The following is a 20,525-nucleotide window of genomic DNA, read 5'->3' as shown; positions in this document are numbered from 1 at the left end:
TGTTTCTAGAGCAAAGAGCTCGCAGTACTGGAACAGCGCATGAACCTAGGTATTTCCCTATCCCGAATCTAATTTTGAGGGTAAAGTGACTTGCTCAAGGTGACAAGGAGCGACATGGGGATTTGAACCCTAGTTTCCTTGGGTTGTAGCCCGCTGAAACAGCGCATGGAGCGCCCATGGTGATAGGAAGAGAACTACATCCCCCAGGGAGCGCTGCGCTTCTTCCGGCATGGGCGGAAGTGACGTACTTGGAAACCGCGCCGGTAGTGACGCGCAGGCGTCGGAAGCGTGAGCCTGGTGGTGGTGTTGCTGTTGCGAGAGACGGAAGATGGCGGAGTACTTGGCCTCGATTTTCGGCACCGAGAAAGACAAGTGAGTGCGGGCTTTCCTCTCCCAAAAGAAATCTGTCTATCTCCGTGCACAGAGTGGGGGCGTGTAAGCCTCCCTTGTACTCCTTACATGTATCTCTCTGTCTTTCAGTACTTCCGGCATCGTTTTCTGGATGTTTGTACTCCTGTAATATATACGTGAATATGTGTATGTAAAGCTATATACACGCAATCAATTATAGACCCTAAGGAAAAAATGTATTTATATGTATATAAAAGCCATATTTCCAATGAATTTAGCGGAAAAGAGAATGAGCCTTCTAGAGAATATAATAGAGAAGGCTGTAACGGTCAGGAGATCCGACAGAAACACAGAGAGAAGAGGTGTGCAACCGAGGGAGGGACACGAGATTAACTAGGAAATAGCGGATGGAGAGCAAAAGGGAAAAATACATGTCAATCAGTGAGATTATATGGCAAGAAATATGAGGGAGGGAACGAAAGGCAGAAAATATATAGGCCAACACTAAAAACGTGTGTCCAAACTACGTAGGTGCTTTTTTTTTTTTTTTTAATGCGCACACAGTCTCCTGAGCAAATGAGCTGCAATGCTAAAAAGGATGCACTAATTGTGTGACCATGGCATTGGGTGCCCAGGAGACATGGCTGTACACGGGTTAGAAAAACATATGCTAAAGTTACCAGCATCTGTTTTTTTCCATGGCAACTATTTTACTGGAACAATTCGCACGCCCAATATATTTTGGCCTGGAGTGTGTCGACCTTTATTTTGCATGGCACTGCTTTCTGTGGTTCCTTCTATTTGGTATCATGACGATATTCAGTAGGAGAAACATAGGACATTTTTTTTTTTTGTTTTTAAGTTGAGCCTTTGACATGCGGGAAGACTTTACGCCTGCTCCAGGGCAGGCGTAAAATTTTACATGTTAAAAGGTGCACCTCGGATGTGCAGGGATTTTTTGCATTGCGAGGTAATATCAAATAGCCTCACCTACATGGCATTTACATGTGATGAGCGCTATTAGCTACACCTTTGGATGCACTTTTTGAATGCACTGATCACAATATTGCATCGGGGGTTATGGACGTGCATCCAACCGCTCATTAGGCTGGGTGCATTTTATTGCATCAACCTCGTAATATATAAGAGAAAAGACCTGCTGGGAAAGAGAAAAAAAAAAGAAGTTAAGAAATACATAAATTAGAGAGATTTTAAGACTGGAGAACACACAAGTATATAGGTTCCTTCCAAAAGGTGGCATAGAGCTGTAGAAATGTAGTTCCTGCATGTGTGAAACCAGATGGTGCAGGGACAGTACTAATTCACATGCTCAGTGGTACATTTTTATTTTTTTACTTTTCATTTCATTAGTATCTTGATTTGAATTATGTTTAGGTATAGTAGGTATTTCTGTGTCTCCCCATGGGCTTAGAATCTGTTTGTACCTGAACATAAGTGATACTATGCTGGATCAGACTAAAGTCTATCAAGCTCAGCATCCTGTCTCCAAAAGTGTCCAGTCTGGTTGCAAGAACCTGACAGTTCCTGAAAACAAGATCTATTTCTTGTTCCTGTTTATACCTTAGATCAGTCCAAAGGCCTGGGTTTTGCCTCCCTACCAGCAGATAGAGACAGAGAAGAAAAGCTTTACAAACACTGCTACTTAACCTAGTGTGCCACCCTCAGTATTTCTCTGTCTCCAGCAGATGGATAATACATTGAAATCGCCAGTTCAGTGTGCTGCGGCAGTCAAAAAAGCAAACAGAATGTTAGGAATTATTAGGAAGGGAATGGTTAATAAAATGGAAAATGCCATAATGCCTCTGTATCGCTCCATGGTGAGACCGCACCTTGAATACTGTGTACAATTCTGGTCACCGCATCTCAAAAAAGATATAATTGCGATGGAGAAAGTACAGAAAAGGGCAACCAAAATGATAAAGGGGATGGAACAGCTCCCCTATGAGGAAAGGCTGAAGAGGTTAGGGCTTTTCAGCTTGGAGAAGAGATGGCTGAGGGGGAATATGATTGAAGTCTTTAAAATCTTGAGAGGTCTAGAACGGGTAGATATGAATCGGTTATTTACACTTTCGGATAATAGAAGGACTAGGGGGCACTCCATGAAGTTAGCATGTATCACTTTTAAAACTAATCGGAGAACATTTTTTTCACTCAACGCACAATTAAGCTCTGGAATTTCTTGCCAGAGGATATGGGTAATGCAGTTTGTGTTGCTGGGTTTAAAAAGGTTTGGATAAGTTCTTGGAGGAGAAGTCCATTAACTGCTATTAATCGTTGACTTAGGGAATAGCCTCTACTACTCCTGGTATCAGTAGCAGGGTATCTTCTTAGTGTTTGGGTGCTTGCCAGGTACTTGTAGCCTAGTTTGGCCACTGTTGGAAACAGGATGCTGGGCTTGATGGACCCATGGTCTGATCCTGTATGGGAATTTCTTATGTTGACGGTAGCCTACATCAATCACCAGGGTAGAACCAAGAGCTGGCAAGTGTCACAGGAGATAGATCTCATTATGGAATGGGCGGAAAAACATCTACAGATAATCTCAGCCTCCCACATCGCAGGAAAAGACAACGTCAGAGCAGACTTTATAAGCAGGGAGAGACTGGATCCAAGAGAGTGGGCATTTTTGGCCAAAGCCTTTCAACTGATAGTAGATCGCTGAGGTCTCCTGTCCTTCGATCTGCCAGCCGCATCTCTCACAAGGCAAAGAATCTCCGATTCTTCAGTCACAGAAGAGATCAATGGTCTCTGGTGATTGACGCTCTCATTTAGACCTAGCTGGAAGGAGAGTTGCTATACACCTTTCCTCCTTGGCCCCTGCTGGGCAGTTTCATTCACAGAATCGAGCTCCACAGGGGATTAGTCCTACCAGTAGCTCCAGATTGCCCCAAGCGTCCATGGTATGCGGACATGCGGAGACTCCTAGTGGAGACCCTCCTGTGCCTCCCACCGCACAGGGACCTGCTACAGGAGGGACTGGTCCTTCACGAAGATCTGACTCATTTGTGTCACGGGTCTGGCCCTTGAGAGGGGCGAGGATATTCGGTGGCAGTAATTGCCACCTTATTCCATGCGCGGAAGTTCCCTACGTCCCTTGCGAATGTGTGGGTGTGGAAAGTATTTGAGGCCCGGTGCGAGGAACGCAGTGTTTCCCCTTGGACGGTCAAAATCCCTCTATTTCTAGTATTTTTGACCCTTATCTCCTTGAAGCTGGTATGTTTGACCCTTATCTCCTTGAAGCTACAGGAAGTAGCGCTCTCCTATTTCAGGGGTGAGGTGAATGGAACCTCATCTGGACATGGCCTTTTTTCTGAAAGGAGTGAAGCACCTCCGCCATCCCTCCAGTGGCCGGTTCTCTTGTGGAATCTTAATCTATTTATTTATTATTTATTTTTGTTTTTTTATATACCGATCTTCTTGCAAATCTTGCAAATCAAACCGGTTTACAGTGAAACATTAGAACTTGCCTAAGAGCATTACATAGAACGAAGAACATAGAGCAAAATAAAATGCTTGTGAGCATTACATAGAACGAGGAATATATAAAAAACTTTTGGTAACATGGTGTTAAAAATAAACTTTTTATACAAGGTTAATGCAAAAAAAAAAACCAAAAACAAACCATCAACTTTAAATGAAAAAAATCTAGTATTGGGGTTTTTAGCAGGGCCCTCCTTTCGGCCGCTGCAGTCTTTCCTTGCGTTTATTAATCCTGAAAACGGTGTTCATGGTGGCTATATGCTCGGCACGTCGCATCTCTGAATTACAGGCATTGTCGTGTTGGGAATCGTTCATCTGGATGACTCCAGGAGCATTTCTTGCCCAAGGGAGTCTCGGAGTTTCATTTGAATCAGTCCATTTCGTTGCAAGCCCTAGATAAGCACAAGAATGCAGAAGAATACCGCCTCCTCCCCCATTTGAATGGCAGTAGACTTTTGGTGCGGTATCTGGAAGTTTCAGAACTGGTCTGAAAGACGGACTGCCTGTTTGTTCGTCATGGTGGAAGGAAGCAGGGCAAACCAGCCTCGCGGGCTACCATAGCTCGCTGGATTAAGGAGGTGGTCACGGGGGCCTATGTTGGAGGCAGGAAAGCCATTACCCCTTCAGGTTAAAGCTCATTCCACTCGTGCTTAGGTGATCTCATGGGCGGAAGCTAAACTGCTGACTCCTGTCGATATCTGCCGAGTGCGATGTGGTCCTCCTTGTGCACCTTCTCCAGGTTCTATTGCCTGGACCTCCAGGCCCGAGAGGACGCAGCCTTTGCAAGGGCGGTGTTAACTGGACCACAGGCAGCCCCTCCCGCCCCGATTGGGAGTAGCTTTTGTACATCCCATTGGTTCTGAGTCCATCTGGCTATAGGCTAGGAAATGGAGAAATTACTGACCCGATAATTTTGCTTTCCTTAGTGTAGACGGATGGACTCAGCATCTCGCCCACAGCTGCCCAAGAACAGTACCAAGGATTTGCCCGCGGAATGGATATCAATTCCAAGAGATTACGGGTAATCTGTCATCCAGTCCCTAGATCAGGGCATCTATATTCTTACTGGGGTTCATTATTTGGTTGAGTACAGTTACGGTTATCCGTTTTTAATCAAGTTTTTTCAATAGTATGTCCACAGTGACTTTTGAAGAGTATACTGAGGGGCTGAGGTCACTGCAGGGGTTTATGTAGGATGACATCAGCTTTGAAACCTGACTCTGTCTCCATCTGCTGGCAGGGGAGCATAAACCCATTGGTCCTAAGGCCATCTGTCTACACTAAGGAAAACAAAATTATCAGGCAAGTAATTTCTCCATTATCGGCTGGATGTCCGGGCTCCAGACTGTGCAGATTTTGTGAGAGTGTACTGCGAGTGGGGTTATCTCATTCCCACCTAGTTTAGGGGAGCTTGTGGCCATCTCAGGCATCAGGACTGATCGTGGGTATGAACAGGAAAGGAAAATTGGTTCTTACCTGCTAATTTTCATTCCTGGAATAACCACAAATCAGTCCAGAGACCCACCTGTGTTTTCCAAAGCTCGCTCTTGTTTTTTTTTCTGTGTGTGTTCAATTTTTAAATTTCTGTTTTGGTTGCAACAGAGCTCCTAGGTAAAGGGACCTCACCTCTTTGCTTCTGAGGGTTTCAAGTTTATTCTCATTATGGTTCATCTCATCTTGGCTTGGCTACAGGTCCTGCTGAGGGACTGCGGGTGGCACACCGCAGTGTCAGTAAAGCTTTTCTTCTCTGTCTCCTGCTGGTAGAAAGGCAAACCTCGGGCATATGAACTGATCTGTGGTATTCCAGGAACAAACATTAGCAGGTAAGAACCAGTTTTCCTTTACGTCCAGCGATACCAATAGCTTTCTTTAGTTCCCCACCTGGCTAATAATGTGTAATGGACTTTTTCTCCAGGAACTTGTCCAAACCTCTTTCAGACCTCCTATACCAGGTCCTCTGACAGCAGATTCCACAGCTTGATGGGGTGCAGAGAAAAAAGTGCTTTCTGTGGTTAATTTCATGGCGTGTCCATTGTATTATGGATTTACCTATTCCACTGCACTTCTATCATGCTGTTTCTCAGCCGTCTCTCTTCCAAGCTGAAGAGTGCTAACCTGGGTAACCTCTCATAAGGAAGCCGTTCCAGCTTGTTTATCATTTTTGTTGCCCTCTGCATGTTTTCTAATTTTGCTTTGTCTTTTTTTGAGATGGGGGAGACCAGAAATGCGCACCCTACTGAATATGATATTTTCTGTTTTGTCCTCATTCCTTTTGGATCATTCCTAACTAGCAGGCCGATACAGTACAGTGCGCTCCGTTGGAGCGCACTGTTAACCTGCCATTGGACGCGCATTTTCCCTTACCCCTTATTCAGTAAGGGGAGGAAAACGCGCGTCCAACCCGCGGCACCTAATAGGGCCTGCAACATGCAAATGCATGTTGCAGGCCCTATTAGGTATTCACGCGCGATTCAGAAAGTAAAATGTGCAGCCAAGCCGCACATTTTACTTTCAGAAATTAGCACCGACCCAAAGGTGGGCGCTAATTTCTTCGGGCACCGGGAAAGTGCACAGAAAAGCAGTAAAAACTGCTTTTCTGTGCACCCTTTGACTTAATATCATGGCGATATTAAGGCGGAGGTACCGAAGGGTATAAAAAGGTAAAAAAAAAAAAATTAAATTAAAAAAATTAGAAGTCGGCCGGCGGCTGTCGGGTCGAAAACCAGACGCTCAATTTTGCCGGTGTCCAGTTTCCGAGTCCATGGCTGTCAGCAGGCTCGAGAACCGACGCCGGCAAAATTGAGTGTCGGCTGTCAAACCCGCTGACAGCCGCTGCTCCGGTCCAAAAGGAGGCGCTAGGGAGGCGCTAGTGTCCCTAGCGCCTCCTTTTGCCCGTTTCTACCACCGGGCCTCATTTAAATACTGTATCGCTCGCCCGCGGACTTTACTGAATTGAAACCCGTTGATACTCCTTGTTACCTTGGACAAGACACTTCACCTCCACTCAAAATTGTAGAAGCTATGCTTGAAAACAAAACCACACAGACAAATAAACATGGCTCAATAGGGACGAGTGAACATAGATCTAGCAAAGGGAAGTGTTTTAGATTGTTTTGAAAGTATAAATAAACATGTACATAAATGTGAGATGGTGGATATAGTGTATTTGGATTTTCCAAAGGCATTTGACAAAGTCCCCACGACAGACCCCTCAGGAAGTTAAAAAGAAATCATGGGATAGGAGGTGGTGACAGGAGGTTAGGACTAAATGGTCAGTTTTCCAACTGGAGAAAAGACATTACTGGAGCGTGACAGGGAATGGCACTGGGACTTATGCTCTTTTAACACATTCAGAAATGATCTGGAAAAGGGAATGAGGAGATACATTTGGAGACAGAACATTATTCAGAATTGTTAAAGCAGCAGCGGACTGTGAGCAACTGATCCTGCCAGACTAAGAGACTGGGCAGATGAAATTCAATGTGGAAAAGTGCATGCAGGGAGCAATAATCTCAACTGCAGGTAAAGAATGCCAGGTTCTGTGTCGAGTCACTGCCCAGGATAATCCAAAGTGCAGTGGGCAGCAGCAGCCCATAAAGAAACCAGAACGGTCTTGGCCTGCTGCTGCTGCTGCTGCAGCCGCTGCTAGGTCACTTTGGGTTTCAGATGGAGATTGCTAGGACAGTGTCAAAATGGATTGCTTTGTGCTTTGACTTTGCCCGCTGTTTTTTACCTTTCAGAGTTAACTGCTCATTTTACTTTAAGATCGGTGCTTGTCGTCATGGAGACAGATGCTCTCGGCTTCACAATAAACCAACCTTTAGCCAGGTACGGTGCAGCGTTCATTAGACACCGTGCCCCGAGCCCTCAGCTCCTATGGATGAGGAACTACTTCTGCTGGATGAGAGGGAAGTTCATCTTATTCCCTCAGTGCCCTGCCAGCTTATGCCTGCCTAGGAGAGAGGCTGCAGGCGCTTTTGTACATTTCTGTACCTCATCCATGCTTTGCCAGTGCCTGCCAGCTTCTGTGTGTTTTAGGCCGGGGTTTTAAGTGGGGCTGTCAGTTTTCTTCAGGAAAGTCTGTTTCTAACTCAGACCTATTGTTTTTTTTGTTTTGTTCTGTATTTACCACTGCCGCAAATATGCACTAATACAAAAGCCATTATTTCCATGCAGACGTCCAGGATTTATAGGAAGGGGCTGGGCTTGATTTCCCTGGCAGTCCTGCCTCTCCTCTGGGAAATAATTTGTGTGTTTTGGCTCTGTTCCTCCTTTCTGGCTTCTTGTCCTCATCGGGTATCCCTCTCTTTTAGACGATTGTACTGTTGAACCTGTACCAGAACCCCCAGAACACAGCCCAGACCGCCGATGGCTCCCACAGTGAGTACCTGAGGGATCCTACATTACAAGGCAGAGGTTTGTGCTGATGCTTAGAGAATTCAATAGTGAAAGCCTTAAACTGCTGCTGTTTAGATATTTGGCTAGAAGCAGTAATGCCTCCTGACCCTTTTTTTTAACGTTGCAGTTTTCACGATTTGTGAAACGTGATTGTCTTGTTGTGAGAACTGATTCTGTGTAATGCTGATGTGTCTTATCTCTGTAGTGGAAGGACAGAGATTCTCTGCAGTGGGTTGAAGCCTTATCTCTGTCTCCCTCTGTCCTAGGCCATGTTAGCGATGTGGAGGTGCAAGAACATTATGACAACTTCTTTGAGGTGAGGGGGAAATCCTTTCAAATAATTGCTGTTGTGCAGTGGGGTTTGGTCTCCTCCTAGTGTTACAGACAGTGGTTTGCAATATTTAAATACTGTTATAGAGCATATGGGAAGAATTAAACTTGGCCGATGTTTAACTTTCAGATGATAAATATGGAAAGGTTGAGGCATTTAGCTGACCTTAATGTGATGGCAGAAAAAAAACATACAGGCCATTTAGTTCATCCAAGCAAAACGCCATCTAATTCAGCTTTACAATCCCTACTGCTCCCTCAGAGATCCCCCTATGTTTATCTCGTGCTTTTTAGAATTCAGATACTGTTGCTTTCTTTGCGAGGCTGTTCCATGCATCCTCTCAGTAAAGAAATATTTCCTTAGATTACTCCAGAGTCTACCTCCTTCCATGAGCCTCCTTTGCATGGGAATCCTGGAGGTATTCACGTGTCTCTGTCATATTTCCCCTATCCTGCCTGTTCACATCCTCTCAATTAGAATAATCTCTCCCCTTGTGTGATGAGCTTACCTTCTCCAATCTGGCACGTATAGTCCTTTAAATATCTGTGCTGAATGTGCCACCCTTCCAGGAAGCAGAGCTGCCATCACCCCATACATGTTTTTGTGACGTAGCAGAATATGGCAGTAGACTCTCTACTAAACACACTCGCACGTAGCACCCTGCATCACACCTGCTGCTTTTCATCAGCACCCGTCTGAAAGGTGCATTTTAAGATGAAAGTGCCTGTACCCTAGTCAGAGCTTTGTCGGGATGAGAAATGCAGAAATACATACTTGTCTTGCAAAAATAAGAATTTATTAGTGTGCTATAACAGGACTTCTGAAAGGAGATTGGTAAACTATAGCATGTTGATGGTCTTCCCTGGATTTCTGCATACGTTCGTTGACCGTCCCCAACCGCATCCAAAGAACTCAAAGCAGTTCAATGCTGCCAGTGTTTTGACATCGTAATGTGCCTCCTTCAGCGTACCATCAGATCTCTGCTAATGTGGACAACAGGGCAAAAGATATACAGGGTGATAAACCAAGCAAATGTTCCTCTAAAATGGACATGCAGGTAAAGGGGTCGAGATGCTACATTTTCATTTTACAGGAAGTTTTGCTTTTTGTCACCATGTATGAACATAAAATTGTCATAATGAGTCAGACCACAGTTGATCAAGCCCAGGATCCTGTTTCCAACAGTGGCCAATCCAGGCCATAAGAACCTGGCAGGATCCCAAAAGATCGATACTGCAACTTCCTGTTGTTTGTGGACTTTTCCTCCAGGAATTTGTCCAAATCTTTTTTTTTTTTTTTTTTCCTTCCAAACTGTTTTTTTATTGTGGATTCCCTGTACGTACCAGGATCAGTCCAGACACCTGGGTTGTGACTCCGCACCAGCAGATGGAGACAGAGCAAAACTTGTCGGGCATCCCTACATATAGTAAGGCGCCACCCACAGCTCGTCAGTCTTAACGGATGCCAGTCTTTCCGGCTGGGGGGGCGGTGTGCATGGGATACTCGGTGCAAGGACACATGGGACACTCGGTGCAAGGACAGTGGTCCAAAGCTCAGTCGCAGTGGTCCATCAATTGCTTGGAGACCAGAGCGGTCTTGCTGGCGCTGCAGGCTTTTCTCCCATGGATTCGCGGGAAGGCGGTCCAAGTCTTGTCGGACAACGCGACAAGGAGCCAAGCCGTCGCGGAGCAGACGCGCTAACTGATGACCTGGGCGGAACGGAATCTCAGCGACATCGCAGCGTCCCATATCGCCGGAGTAGACAATGTCCAAGCGGATTTTCTCAGCCGACATCGCTTGGATCCGGGGGAATGGGAGCTGTCGGAGGGAGCTTACCACCTCCTCTGCGAGCGGTGGGGGACGCCACACATGGATCTGATGGCCACCGCTCAGAACGCCAAAGCCCCGCGGTTCTTCAGTCGAAGAAGAGAATGGGGGGCCGAAGGGGTGGATGCTCTGGTCCTCCCCTGGCCCACAAACGTTCTGCTGTATGTGTTTCCTCCTTGGCCTCTGATAGGCAAGGTTCTTCGGCGCATAGAGATGCATCCCGCAGAGGTAGTCATGGTAGCGCCCGAGTGGCCACGGCGTCCTTGGTTCGCGGACCTCCTACAGTTGGCACGGGAGCCCCCTCTCCGATTCAGCGGGGAAACGGCGCTTCTACGGCAAGGTCCTGTCTGTTTGGAGGACGCGGATCACTTCTGTCTCGCGGCATGGCTTTTGAGAGGAAACGCTTGAAGAATAAGGGATATTCGGATGCGGTAGTAGCCACATTGCTGAGTTCTAGAAAGCGTTCTACGTCCTTCGCCTACGTTCGGGTGTGGACAGTGTTTGAGGATTGGTGTAGAGCTCGGGAGGTGAATCCTGTGCTGCCCTCCGTACCGGATGTTCTTGCGTTCCTTCAGGCTGGCCTTGCGAAGGGGCTGTCTTGCAGTACTCTGAAAGTCCAGGTGGCAGCGCTTGGTTGCCTCAGAGGTAAGGTGCACGGTAGGTCCTTGGCGCAGCACCCGGATGTGGCGCGTTTTCTTCGGGGAGCCAAACATTTGCGGCCATCTTTACGTCAGCCTTGTCCTTCTTGGAATCTCAATTGTGTTCTTTCCGCTCTGTGTTCGTCCCCTTTTGAGCCTCTTAAGCGGGCGACACTTAAGGATCTTACTCTCAAGACGGTGTTTCTTGTGGCAATCGCGTCGGCTAGACGTGTTTCCGAATTACAGGCGTTATCTTGCAGGGAGCCTTTCTTGCGCTTCTCTGAGGCGGGGGTCTCGTTAAGGACGGTTCCCTCCTTCCTCCCGAAGGTGGTGTCAGCTTTTCATTTGAACCAGACGGTTGAGCTGCCCGCTTTTCCAGAGGGGGAGCGTTCTGATCCTGATGCTAGACTGTTGAAGAAACTTGATGTCCGCAGAGTCCTGCTCCGTTATCTGGAAGTTACGAATTCCTTTCGGGTTTCGGACCATCTCTTTGTTTTGTGCTCGGGGCCCAAACGTGGTGGGGCAGCTCCCGGACCACGATTGCGCGCTGGCTCAAGGAAGCCATTGCTTCAGCGTACATACTGAAAGGGAAGTCTGTTCCTGCGGGTCTTCGGGCTCACTCGACGCGAGCACAAGCCGCCTCTTGGGCGGAGTCTTCGCATGTGTCACCACAAGAGATTTGCAGAGCAGCGACTTGGAAGTCACTGCATACGTTTGCTAGACACTACAGATTGGATGTTCAGGGCCTGGATTCAGGGGGTTTTCGGAGAGAGAGTTCTGCGAGCGGGACTTTCTGGATCCCACCCTCGGTAATTCAGCTCTGGTACATCCCAGGTGTCTGGACTGATCCTGGTACGTACAGGGAAAGGAAAATTAGTTTCTTACCTGATAATTTTCGTTCCTGTAGTACCAAGGATCAGTCCAGGATCCCGCCCGTGTAGTCTGTTTGGAGTTCTGAAGAGGAGAGTCCGCTCGGTGGGCACTCGGTTTGTTTCTTGTATGTTGTTGGGGCCTCTGGTTCTGGAAGTTCTGATCCAGCTGGGGGTTTGTTGAATCGGCCCGGGTTTCGGGCAGTCTAGTTAGTTGGAGTTCAATTTTGTGCTTTGACATTACGTAAGACTGACGAGCTGTGGGTGGCGCCTTACTATATGTAGGGATGCCCGACAAGTTTTGCTCTGTCTCCATCTGCTGGTGCGGAGTCACAACCCAGGTGTCTGGACTGATCCTTGGTACTACAGGAACGAAAATTATCAGGTAAGAAACTAATTTTCCTATACTGCATTCGTACCAGTAAACAACCAGATTACATTTCCAATATTTAGCAGCACACAGTTTTCTCTTAATTTTGAAATCCACCCCCTCCCTAGTAGCACTATACATACATTGTCTAGACACTAGTAATTTTAGCTCCCGAATCAGCAGTGTCTAAAGAGAATGGCAATCGAGATCCCTAGTGAAATACAGGATCTCCGTCTGAGACCAGAGGGGCCAACTTGTGGACAGAGTCCGGCAGTGAATCATAAAAGACAGACCAAATCTCCTTGAAGAATCGCTTTTTCTTGGGAGAAGACCGGCGGTATAGGGAGCCATATTCCAATTGGTATAAATCCATCATTAAGGCTTTCCACATTTCTGCAGTCGGTGGAGAGGTCTCTATCCAGCGGGATAAAATGCATTTCTTTGCAATTAGACATGACTTAGAGAAAAACCATACATTATCGTGGTTCAGACTTCCCTCCCTTACATCATTGTTCAAAATACAAAACGAACACGACCAAAGGACTTCCACACCAAAGAGATCTGAAAGTTGGCTGTGCACAGTCTCCCAAAAAGTCTGGATTGTGCCACAGGCCCATAAACAGTGAATAAGCGACGCCTGAATGGAACCACATTTGAGACGTCTATCTGATGTGATTATACACATTTTATAGGCCCTAGCTGGAGAAAAAATGATTCTATGAAAAATCCGTTGTAGTTCTCTGAGGCCCACATTATTCGTTATCTTTGGTATGGATAGGTAACAATTCTTAAGCATAGTTATGTCAACATCCTCCTGTCAATCTTGTTTCCATTTCACAAGCAGGTTTGACTGTACCAAATAAGAGTTAACAGGGGTGTAAAATTTATATAAACTTGATGATGAACTCATTTTGGCCCCAAAACATTTAAATAAACCAGAGTAACATGAGTTATCAATCGTACCTTCCATTCCCTTCATTAAGTCCTGGCTCAAATAACCATATAACAGAAAATGATGAGGTTGGAAGCCCAGTTTTTCCTGACACAGTGCAAAAGAATATAACATCCCAGTAGTAGGATCAAGCAAATCCTTGAGCATCCAATTAGGCGAGACCTTAAAAGCATGCTGCTTGGGAAGTATTAATAAAGAATCTTTTGAGGGGCATCACAAAGGAAAATGCAAGGAAATCTGCATGGGTAACTTAAGCATTTTACGGGTCACCACCCAAATACGCCCAAGAACAGCAATCAGATTGTATTTCATTTGATGGTTCTGTAATTCGTGTGTAGCTGTATGAAGTACAAAATTAGGATCCAAAGTGCTCGCGGGGACTCTTACCCCTTTCTCATCAAGACTTAAGACATCCCTGGTTAAGGGACATGGATCACGTCGGTGGTCAATGTGCTCGGCCACCACCTCGCCCCCAGTGCAGGTTAGAATAACAACCCCCCCTAAACTGTATACAGGAAGAGAAAACTCCAGTCTTTGATTCTGTGTGGTTCTCCAAGACGAACAAGAGATCATTGTCCAGTGGGCTCATGGAAATCAAAGAAAGGTTCAAAGTCCCTCAGTTCACGTGGAATCGCCCTGCTCGTTTGCCACCAGATCCTTAACAAAATCGGTCGCCGCACTGGCAGAGTCAAATAGCCGATTTGTGCCTTGGTAGTGTATCCTCAATTTTGACAGGTACATTAATGCAAAGCGGATCTTCTTCGCCACCAGTTCTGAGCATGCCGTGGTAAATTGTTTGCACTGGAGGGAAACCCTTGAAGAGAAGTCTTGAAATATCAAAATGTTTTTTTATTCTCAAAAAATTCTCTGAGCTTTCGGTAAGAAAGCAAATAAGAACTTTGTGCGCAAAGTTGACAAATCGGGCAATCACTACATGAGGCCTCTGATCAGCTGATCCCTCATTTTTATGGCCCATTCTGTGTGCCCGCTCGATTAGGCCCATACCGTCGGAACAATGGCCACCAGCCATGTTTCCAAGACTCTGATAAGGTCAGATTCAGCGATAGACTCAGAGAATCCAAATGCAAATTGTTGCACCTGCAGCGGTTTTCCAAATCATCCAGCTTGTCATCTCTCGCCTGTGCGGTCTTTTCCAGGTCCACCACGTCTCTCCAGGGCCCCGACATCGTTGGACAATTTTTCTTCAGCGGAAAAACCCGGTGAGAACTGTTTTAGAGGAACTGGGCATTGAGGCCCCCCTGGACAGTGAGACCCTGGGTGTTGTGGATCCAGTGATGTTGGGCCTTAGGGGCTCTTCCGGGAGTGGGACACTCTGGATGCTGGATTGTAGCAAGGCCATGGACAAATTGTATCCGCTCCCTGAGGACGCGCTGGACCTTCTCAGGATTCCTAGGGTGGATGCAGCCATGTCAGCTGTGACAAAAAAGACTACCATTCCTGTGACTGGTGCTGCGGCACCCAAGGATCTTCAGGATAGAAAGCTGGAGGATCACCTCAAGAAGATTTTTTAGGTCTCTGCCCTTGGAGTTCGGGTCGCTATGTGCGAGCAGGTCTTTGTTGGGCGCAGCAGCTTCAGATGGATAAGTTCTTGTTGGCTGCGGTAGCTCTCCAAGCGGAGTGACTGGAGGCCGTGGTCGCCTACATAGCCGATATGTTGTATGACCTGTTGAGGACCTCGGCGAGAACTATGATTTCTGTGGTTTCAGCTCGCAGGCTCCTCTGGTTGAGGAATTGGTCAGCAGATATATCTTCCCAGGCACAGCTGGGTTCTTTGCCCTTTAAGGGTAAGCTGCTCTTTGGCAAGGAGTTGGAGGAGATGATCAAGTCCTTGGGTGAGAATCACAAATTGCCCGAGGAGAAACCGAAACCGAGGAACCCCTTTCCCTCTCGGATGCGTTTCTGGGGAAACCGTAGATTTCGGGCATCTAGATCCTTCAGTTCTTCTGCCCGGCAGTCCTGGGGTCAGCCCTTTTGCGGCTGCTGGCTCGGCAGAGATGGTTCTGTCCCAGGCATGGGTGGTCCAAAGTCCTCTCAATGAAGCGAAGTTGGTCCTCTCCATGAAGCGAGGTTGGTCCTCTCCTCAGAGTTGCTCATCGGGGGCGGGCTGACTCTCTTTGTCGGGGAGTGGGCCAAAATTACCTCTAATCGGTGGGTTCTGGATGTAATCTGTCGAGGTTACGCTTTAGAATTTGCTCAGCCTCTCAAGGATTGTTTTTTCAGCTCCCCATGTTCTTATCAGCAAAAGAAGGTGGGAGTGCGAGCTACCGTCCACCAACTCAAAGGCTTGGGGGCCATAGTACTGATGCCTCCTGCAGAACAAGAAAGAGGCAGATATTCCATCTACTTCGTAGTGCCCAAGAAGGATGGCACCTTCAGACCCATCCTTGACTTGAAGAAGGTGAACAGGAAGTTTCGGGTGCTGCGCTTTCGCATGGAAACCTTGCGGTCGGTGATTGCGGCAGTCCACAAGAGAGAGTTCCCTGCATCCCTGGACCTGACAAAGGCTTACCTACATATAGGGATTCGTCCCGACCACCAAACGTTCCTCCGCTTTATGATCCTATGGGAGCATTTTCAGTTTTGCACCCTGCCTTTCGGTCTGGCGACGGCGCCCAGGACCTTTACCAAGGTAATGGTGATGGTGGCAGCAGCCCTTCGGAAGGAAGGGGGTCCTGGTGCACCCTTGCTTGGATGACTGGCTGATTCAAGCGAAGTCAGAGTCTCTCTGTCGCGAAGCAGTGGATCGGGTCCTGTTCTTCTTGTGGTCCCTGGGTTGGATAGTCAATCTGGCCAAGAGTCATCTAGTTCTCTCCCAAACTCGGGATTTCCTGGGAGCTCTGTTCGACAGGGCCATGGGCAAGCTGTTCCTAACCGAGGACCGGATCCACAAGTTGCAGGCCCAACTTCACTCGCTGTTGGCCATGTGCATGCCCAGGGCCTGGGATTATCTGCAAGTTCTGGGTTCCATGACTTTCACCTTGGAGTTGGTCCCATGGACATTTGCTCTTATGAGGCCTCTGCAGTCAGCCTTACTATCCTGCTGGGATCCACTTTCCGAGCAGTTTCAGCTTCCGCTTCCTCTCATGGAATCTGCTTGGTCAGTCTCTCCTGGTGGCTCGACCCGGACAAGCTTTGCCGCGGAGTGGACCTGGAGGTTCCTTCTTGGATGCTGGTAATCATGGATGCCAGCCTTTCCGGTTGGGGAGCGGTTTGTCAGGGCAGGTTCTGTCCAAAGACTTTGGATGCCAACGGAGTCCTTGTGGTCCATCAACTGGTTGGAGACCAGTGCCGTGCGTCTGGCTCTTCAGGCTCTCCTCCCATTGGTGGTGGGAAAGCTGGTGAGGATCCTGTCAGACAACACCACAGCAGTGGCTTACATCAATTGCCAGGGGGCACCAAGAGCCAAGCGGTAGCCCTAGAAGCCCAAGACTTGTTCAGCTGGGCGGAACTGCATCTGCAGCGGATAGCAGCCTCTCGTATTGCGGGCTCTGACAATGTTCAAGCAGACTTCCTGAGTCGTCTCCAGTTAGATCCCGGAGAGTGGGAGCTTTCGGACCACGCCTTTCGTCTCATATGCAGCAGGTGGAGCCAGTCCTGCATGGACCTTATGGCGACCTTTCGCAACGCCAAGGCCCCGCAATTTTTCAGTCGACGTCTGGAGCCGGGAGCTGAAGGAGTGGACGCTCTGGTCCTCCCTTGACTGTCAGATCTTCTGCTATACGTATGTCCACCATGGCCGCTGATCGGCAAAGTGTTGCGCCGAGTAGAGGCGCATTGAGGAGACGTAATTCTCGTGGCTCCGGAATGGCCGAGGCGTCCTTGGTTTGCGGACCTGGTTCAATCTAGTGGTGGATGGTCCCTTACGGTTTCAAATCTGGCCGGACCTCCTCGTCCAAGGGCCCGTTTGTTTGGAGGGGGCGGATCGCTTCTGCTTGCGGCCTGGCTTTTGAGAGGGAACACCTAAGGAATAAAGGTTATTCAGAGGCAGTAATTACTACTCTCTTGTAGTCCTGGAAAATCTCTACTTCCCTGGCATATTTATTTATTTATTTATTTAACATTTTTATATACCGAGGTTCTGGTAACAATGTTACCAATCACTTCGGTTTACATATAACATTGAAATGACTTAACACGTGTGTTTTACAGAGAACAAGGAAATGGGGAACTGGGAAATAATTAAATTACATAACACATTATGAAATACATCATTTTAAATAACAGAAATCTAACATTCTAGAGATTAGGATCAATCATGTGACCAGTGGTCAATCGTTGGCAAGAGGAAATTGTAATTGTTTCTAGGATTATTAAGCAGTGGGAGACATAATGAATTGTCCAGGGTGGGAGAGTGTTAGTAAAGAGCAACTCGGGCGTAGGCTTGGGTGAAAAGCCAGGTCTTGAGTCTCTTTTTTTGAAGGTGATTGGGCATTGTTCGAGCTTATGTCAGAGTTTGTGGTGTGTTTGAGTCTTGGTGTGAAGAACGGGGGGTGGACACGACCCATGCCTCCATGGCTGATGGCTTTTTTGCAGGATGGCCTCGTGAAAGGTTTATCCTTTACTTCTCTGAGAGTTCAGGTAGCGGCTCTAGGTTATCTTCAAGGGACTGTGTGAGGCGTTCATTTGGCATCTCACCCGGTCATGGTCCGCTTCCTTTGGGGAGTAAAGCATTTACGTCCTCCCATTCGGAATCCTGGTTCTGAGGGCCATGTGTGCGACACCATTTGAACTTTTGAAGCGTGCTACACTAAAGGATCTCACTTTGAAGGTGGTCTTTCTGGTGATTGTTTCCTCAGCCCAGCGGGTGTCGGAGCTTCAGGCGTTGTCTTGTCGCAAACCCTTCCTGCGGATTACGGATTCGGAGTGTTCTTGAGAATGGTTCCTTCTTTTCTGCCTAAGGTGGTGACATCCTTCCTTCCATTTGAATCAATCTGTGGAGCTCCCTTCCTTCCCGGTTTTGGATGCCCCAACCCCTCAGTCCAGGGATTTGGGGAAGTTGGATGTGAGGCAGGCGCTATTACGTTACTTAGAGGTTACCGAAGGTTTCCGTCTGTCTGATCATCTGTTCATGCTGTGGAGCGGCCCCAGGCGGGGGCAAAAGGCATCTAGGGCCTCTATTGCTCGGTGGATGAAGGAGGCCATTAGCTCTGCGCCCATCGCAAAAGTTCGGCCGGTGCCAGTTGGGCTTCATTCACACATGCGGCCTCTTGGGCTGAGTGTCAACAGGTTTCACCTTAGGAAATCTGTAGGGTGGCTACTTGGAAGTCTTTACATACGTTAGCCAAGCACTACCGTCTTGATATCCAGGCCCAGAAGCAGGGAGTTTTGGTGACGGTGCTGCGAGCAGGACTCTCGGGAGCCCACCTTCTGTAAGGCAGCTTTGGTACATCCCAGCTGTCTGGACTGATCCGGGTACGTACAGGGGAAGGAAAATTGGTTCTTACCTGCTAATTTTTGTTCTTGTAGTACACCGGATCAGTCCAGACTCCCGCCCAGGTTGGCTTAGGGGAGTTGGAGAGTCCACTCGCTCAGTGTTTGGCTTCAGGTTCTGGTCCCGCTCAGGCGTGTTGTGCGCGTAACAGTTCTTATTCAATTTCCAAGTTTCTTCTTCCCTCTACTTGTTCTGGGGGGAAATTTGTACATAGTGTGAGTTGTATTCCTTTCATCTGGCTTGGGTACAGTTCAATACTGACGGAATGCAGGTGGCACCTCAACTTAAGGGCAGTGTCAGTCAAACACATCTCTGTCTCCATCTGCTGGAGGGGAGGCAAAACCCAGCTGTCTGGACTGATCCAGTGTACCACAGGAACGAAAATTAGCAGGTAAGAACCAATTTTCCTGTATCTCCCCTCAGCTGTCTCTTCTCCAAGCTGAACCTCTTTAGCCTTTGCACATGTAGCAGAGATTTGATAGTCCCCGAGGTGGGCACATTACGGTGATGAAACCTTGGCGGTGTCAGGCTGCTTTCAGTTCCTTTGATGTAAGATGCTATTTGAGGTGGTTGACATACTTTTGGAGAGAGCTTGTGAAAATGATCAACATGCTATGGTAGCCCAAAGCCAATAGCAAAAACTACAGTACAGTTATAAAGACCTTTCAAGTGATTATTCATTAAAGTATGAGTAATGGATATACAGAAGAAGCAGAGAGATTGTGGTGAAAAGTTTTTCTAAATGTTTTTTTTGTATATTATGGAAGCAGATGGTGGTGGGTGGGGAGGTTCAAATGTTTTGTACAGTCTTGAAAAAGACTGTTTAAACCAATATTGATGTATTTATTTACATTTTTTACTTAAGAATATTTTGCTCAAGGTTTGTTTTTTGCATAAGCTTGAATTTTCCTGACTATTCAGGACATTCTGATATTTTCTTATCCTGACAGACCAGTCCAGACAAGTGGTTATGTCCCTTTCCTACCAGCAGATGGAAGCGGAGATCATTCTTTTAAGCTGGCTACCCTTTATAGTCTGGTGCAGTGGAGGAAATCGTCAGTAGTTTTCTGCCTCCCGCAGATGGTATTGGTGACTGGTCAGCTGCAGCAGGAATTAGATTCCTAGGGTGCCAGCCTCTTGGGGGCTGCTCGCCCTTAGTAGAGCAAGAACCAAGTGAGGGATTGCTCTTCCGCCCTCAATAAATCAGCTTTTGGGAGCATGCTGAGGAGCATTGCAGGCTTTTCGTCCTTGCTTATTCTGTGGACTATAATGGATTGTGCATCCAGAGTAAAGTTTGTCTAAAAAGAAAAAAACAGAGTACAAGCGAGCTCTGGTTGTCAGTCGGCTGTTGGCTAGTGGGTTCCTCCGGGCCTATGGTGGTAATTTGATCCATTGCAAGTGGCCCTGCAGGTAAGGCATAAGGGACAGGATATGGCGAGGGGCCTCAGTAATGCTAGTCTGGGAGATCACTAAGAAAGGTCAGGCCTGCTTAGTGCCCAGATGAGGTACCATGGTGTGGTACGGTACTACTGTATGGTAACTGTTTGAAAAAAGGGGGTGGTGATGGTGCAGCCTAGGAACTGGCGCTAGAACATTGCGGTCAGATCCGCTTAGTAGCCAAATACTCTTTGCCTCTTGGCAAGTGAGTGCTTCCAAGACCAGATTTTCAACCGTGGAAAGGTGGCTCCTTTGGGCTCATCAGAGCTTGTGGTGGCTTCAGTGGCCATCTTTTTTGGTTTTTTTCTCTTTCCTCTGTGCTGAATTTGGTTATAGGCCTATCTCCCGCCTGTCTCAGGCACTCCTTTCTGGACGCGTGGTTTCCTGTGCAGAATATAG

At 47.4% G+C, this 20,525-nt stretch overlaps 1 protein-coding gene across 3 annotated transcripts in view; it reads left to right on the top strand.

Annotated features, from left to right (window-relative positions):
* Positions 1-231: 231 nt before the first annotated feature.
* Positions 232-20,525, top strand: part of U2AF1L4 (U2 small nuclear RNA auxiliary factor 1 like 4) — a 56,124-nt gene continuing 35,830 nt past the window's right edge. The window contains exons 1-4 of one of the 3 annotated variants that reach the window (XM_029577673.1): positions 232-372; positions 7,593-7,680; positions 8,166-8,232; positions 8,517-8,566. In XM_029577673.1, the coding sequence (XP_029433533.1) occupies positions 329-372; positions 7,593-7,680; positions 8,166-8,232; positions 8,517-8,566 (249 nt within the window). In that variant the 5' untranslated portion in view covers positions 232-328. Of the gene's footprint in view, positions 373-7,592; positions 7,681-8,165; positions 8,269-8,510; positions 8,567-20,525 lie in introns of all 3 variants that reach the window. The other 2 variants (XM_029577672.1, XM_029577671.1) reach the window with 2 other exon arrangements.

The sequence above is a fragment of the Rhinatrema bivittatum genome, chromosome 14 (assembly GCF_901001135.1).
Source record: "Rhinatrema bivittatum chromosome 14, aRhiBiv1.1, whole genome shotgun sequence".
NCBI classification, from domain to species: Eukaryota; Metazoa; Chordata; class Amphibia; order Gymnophiona; family Rhinatrematidae; genus Rhinatrema; species Rhinatrema bivittatum.
This window is presented reverse-complemented; position numbering and strand designations above follow the sequence as displayed.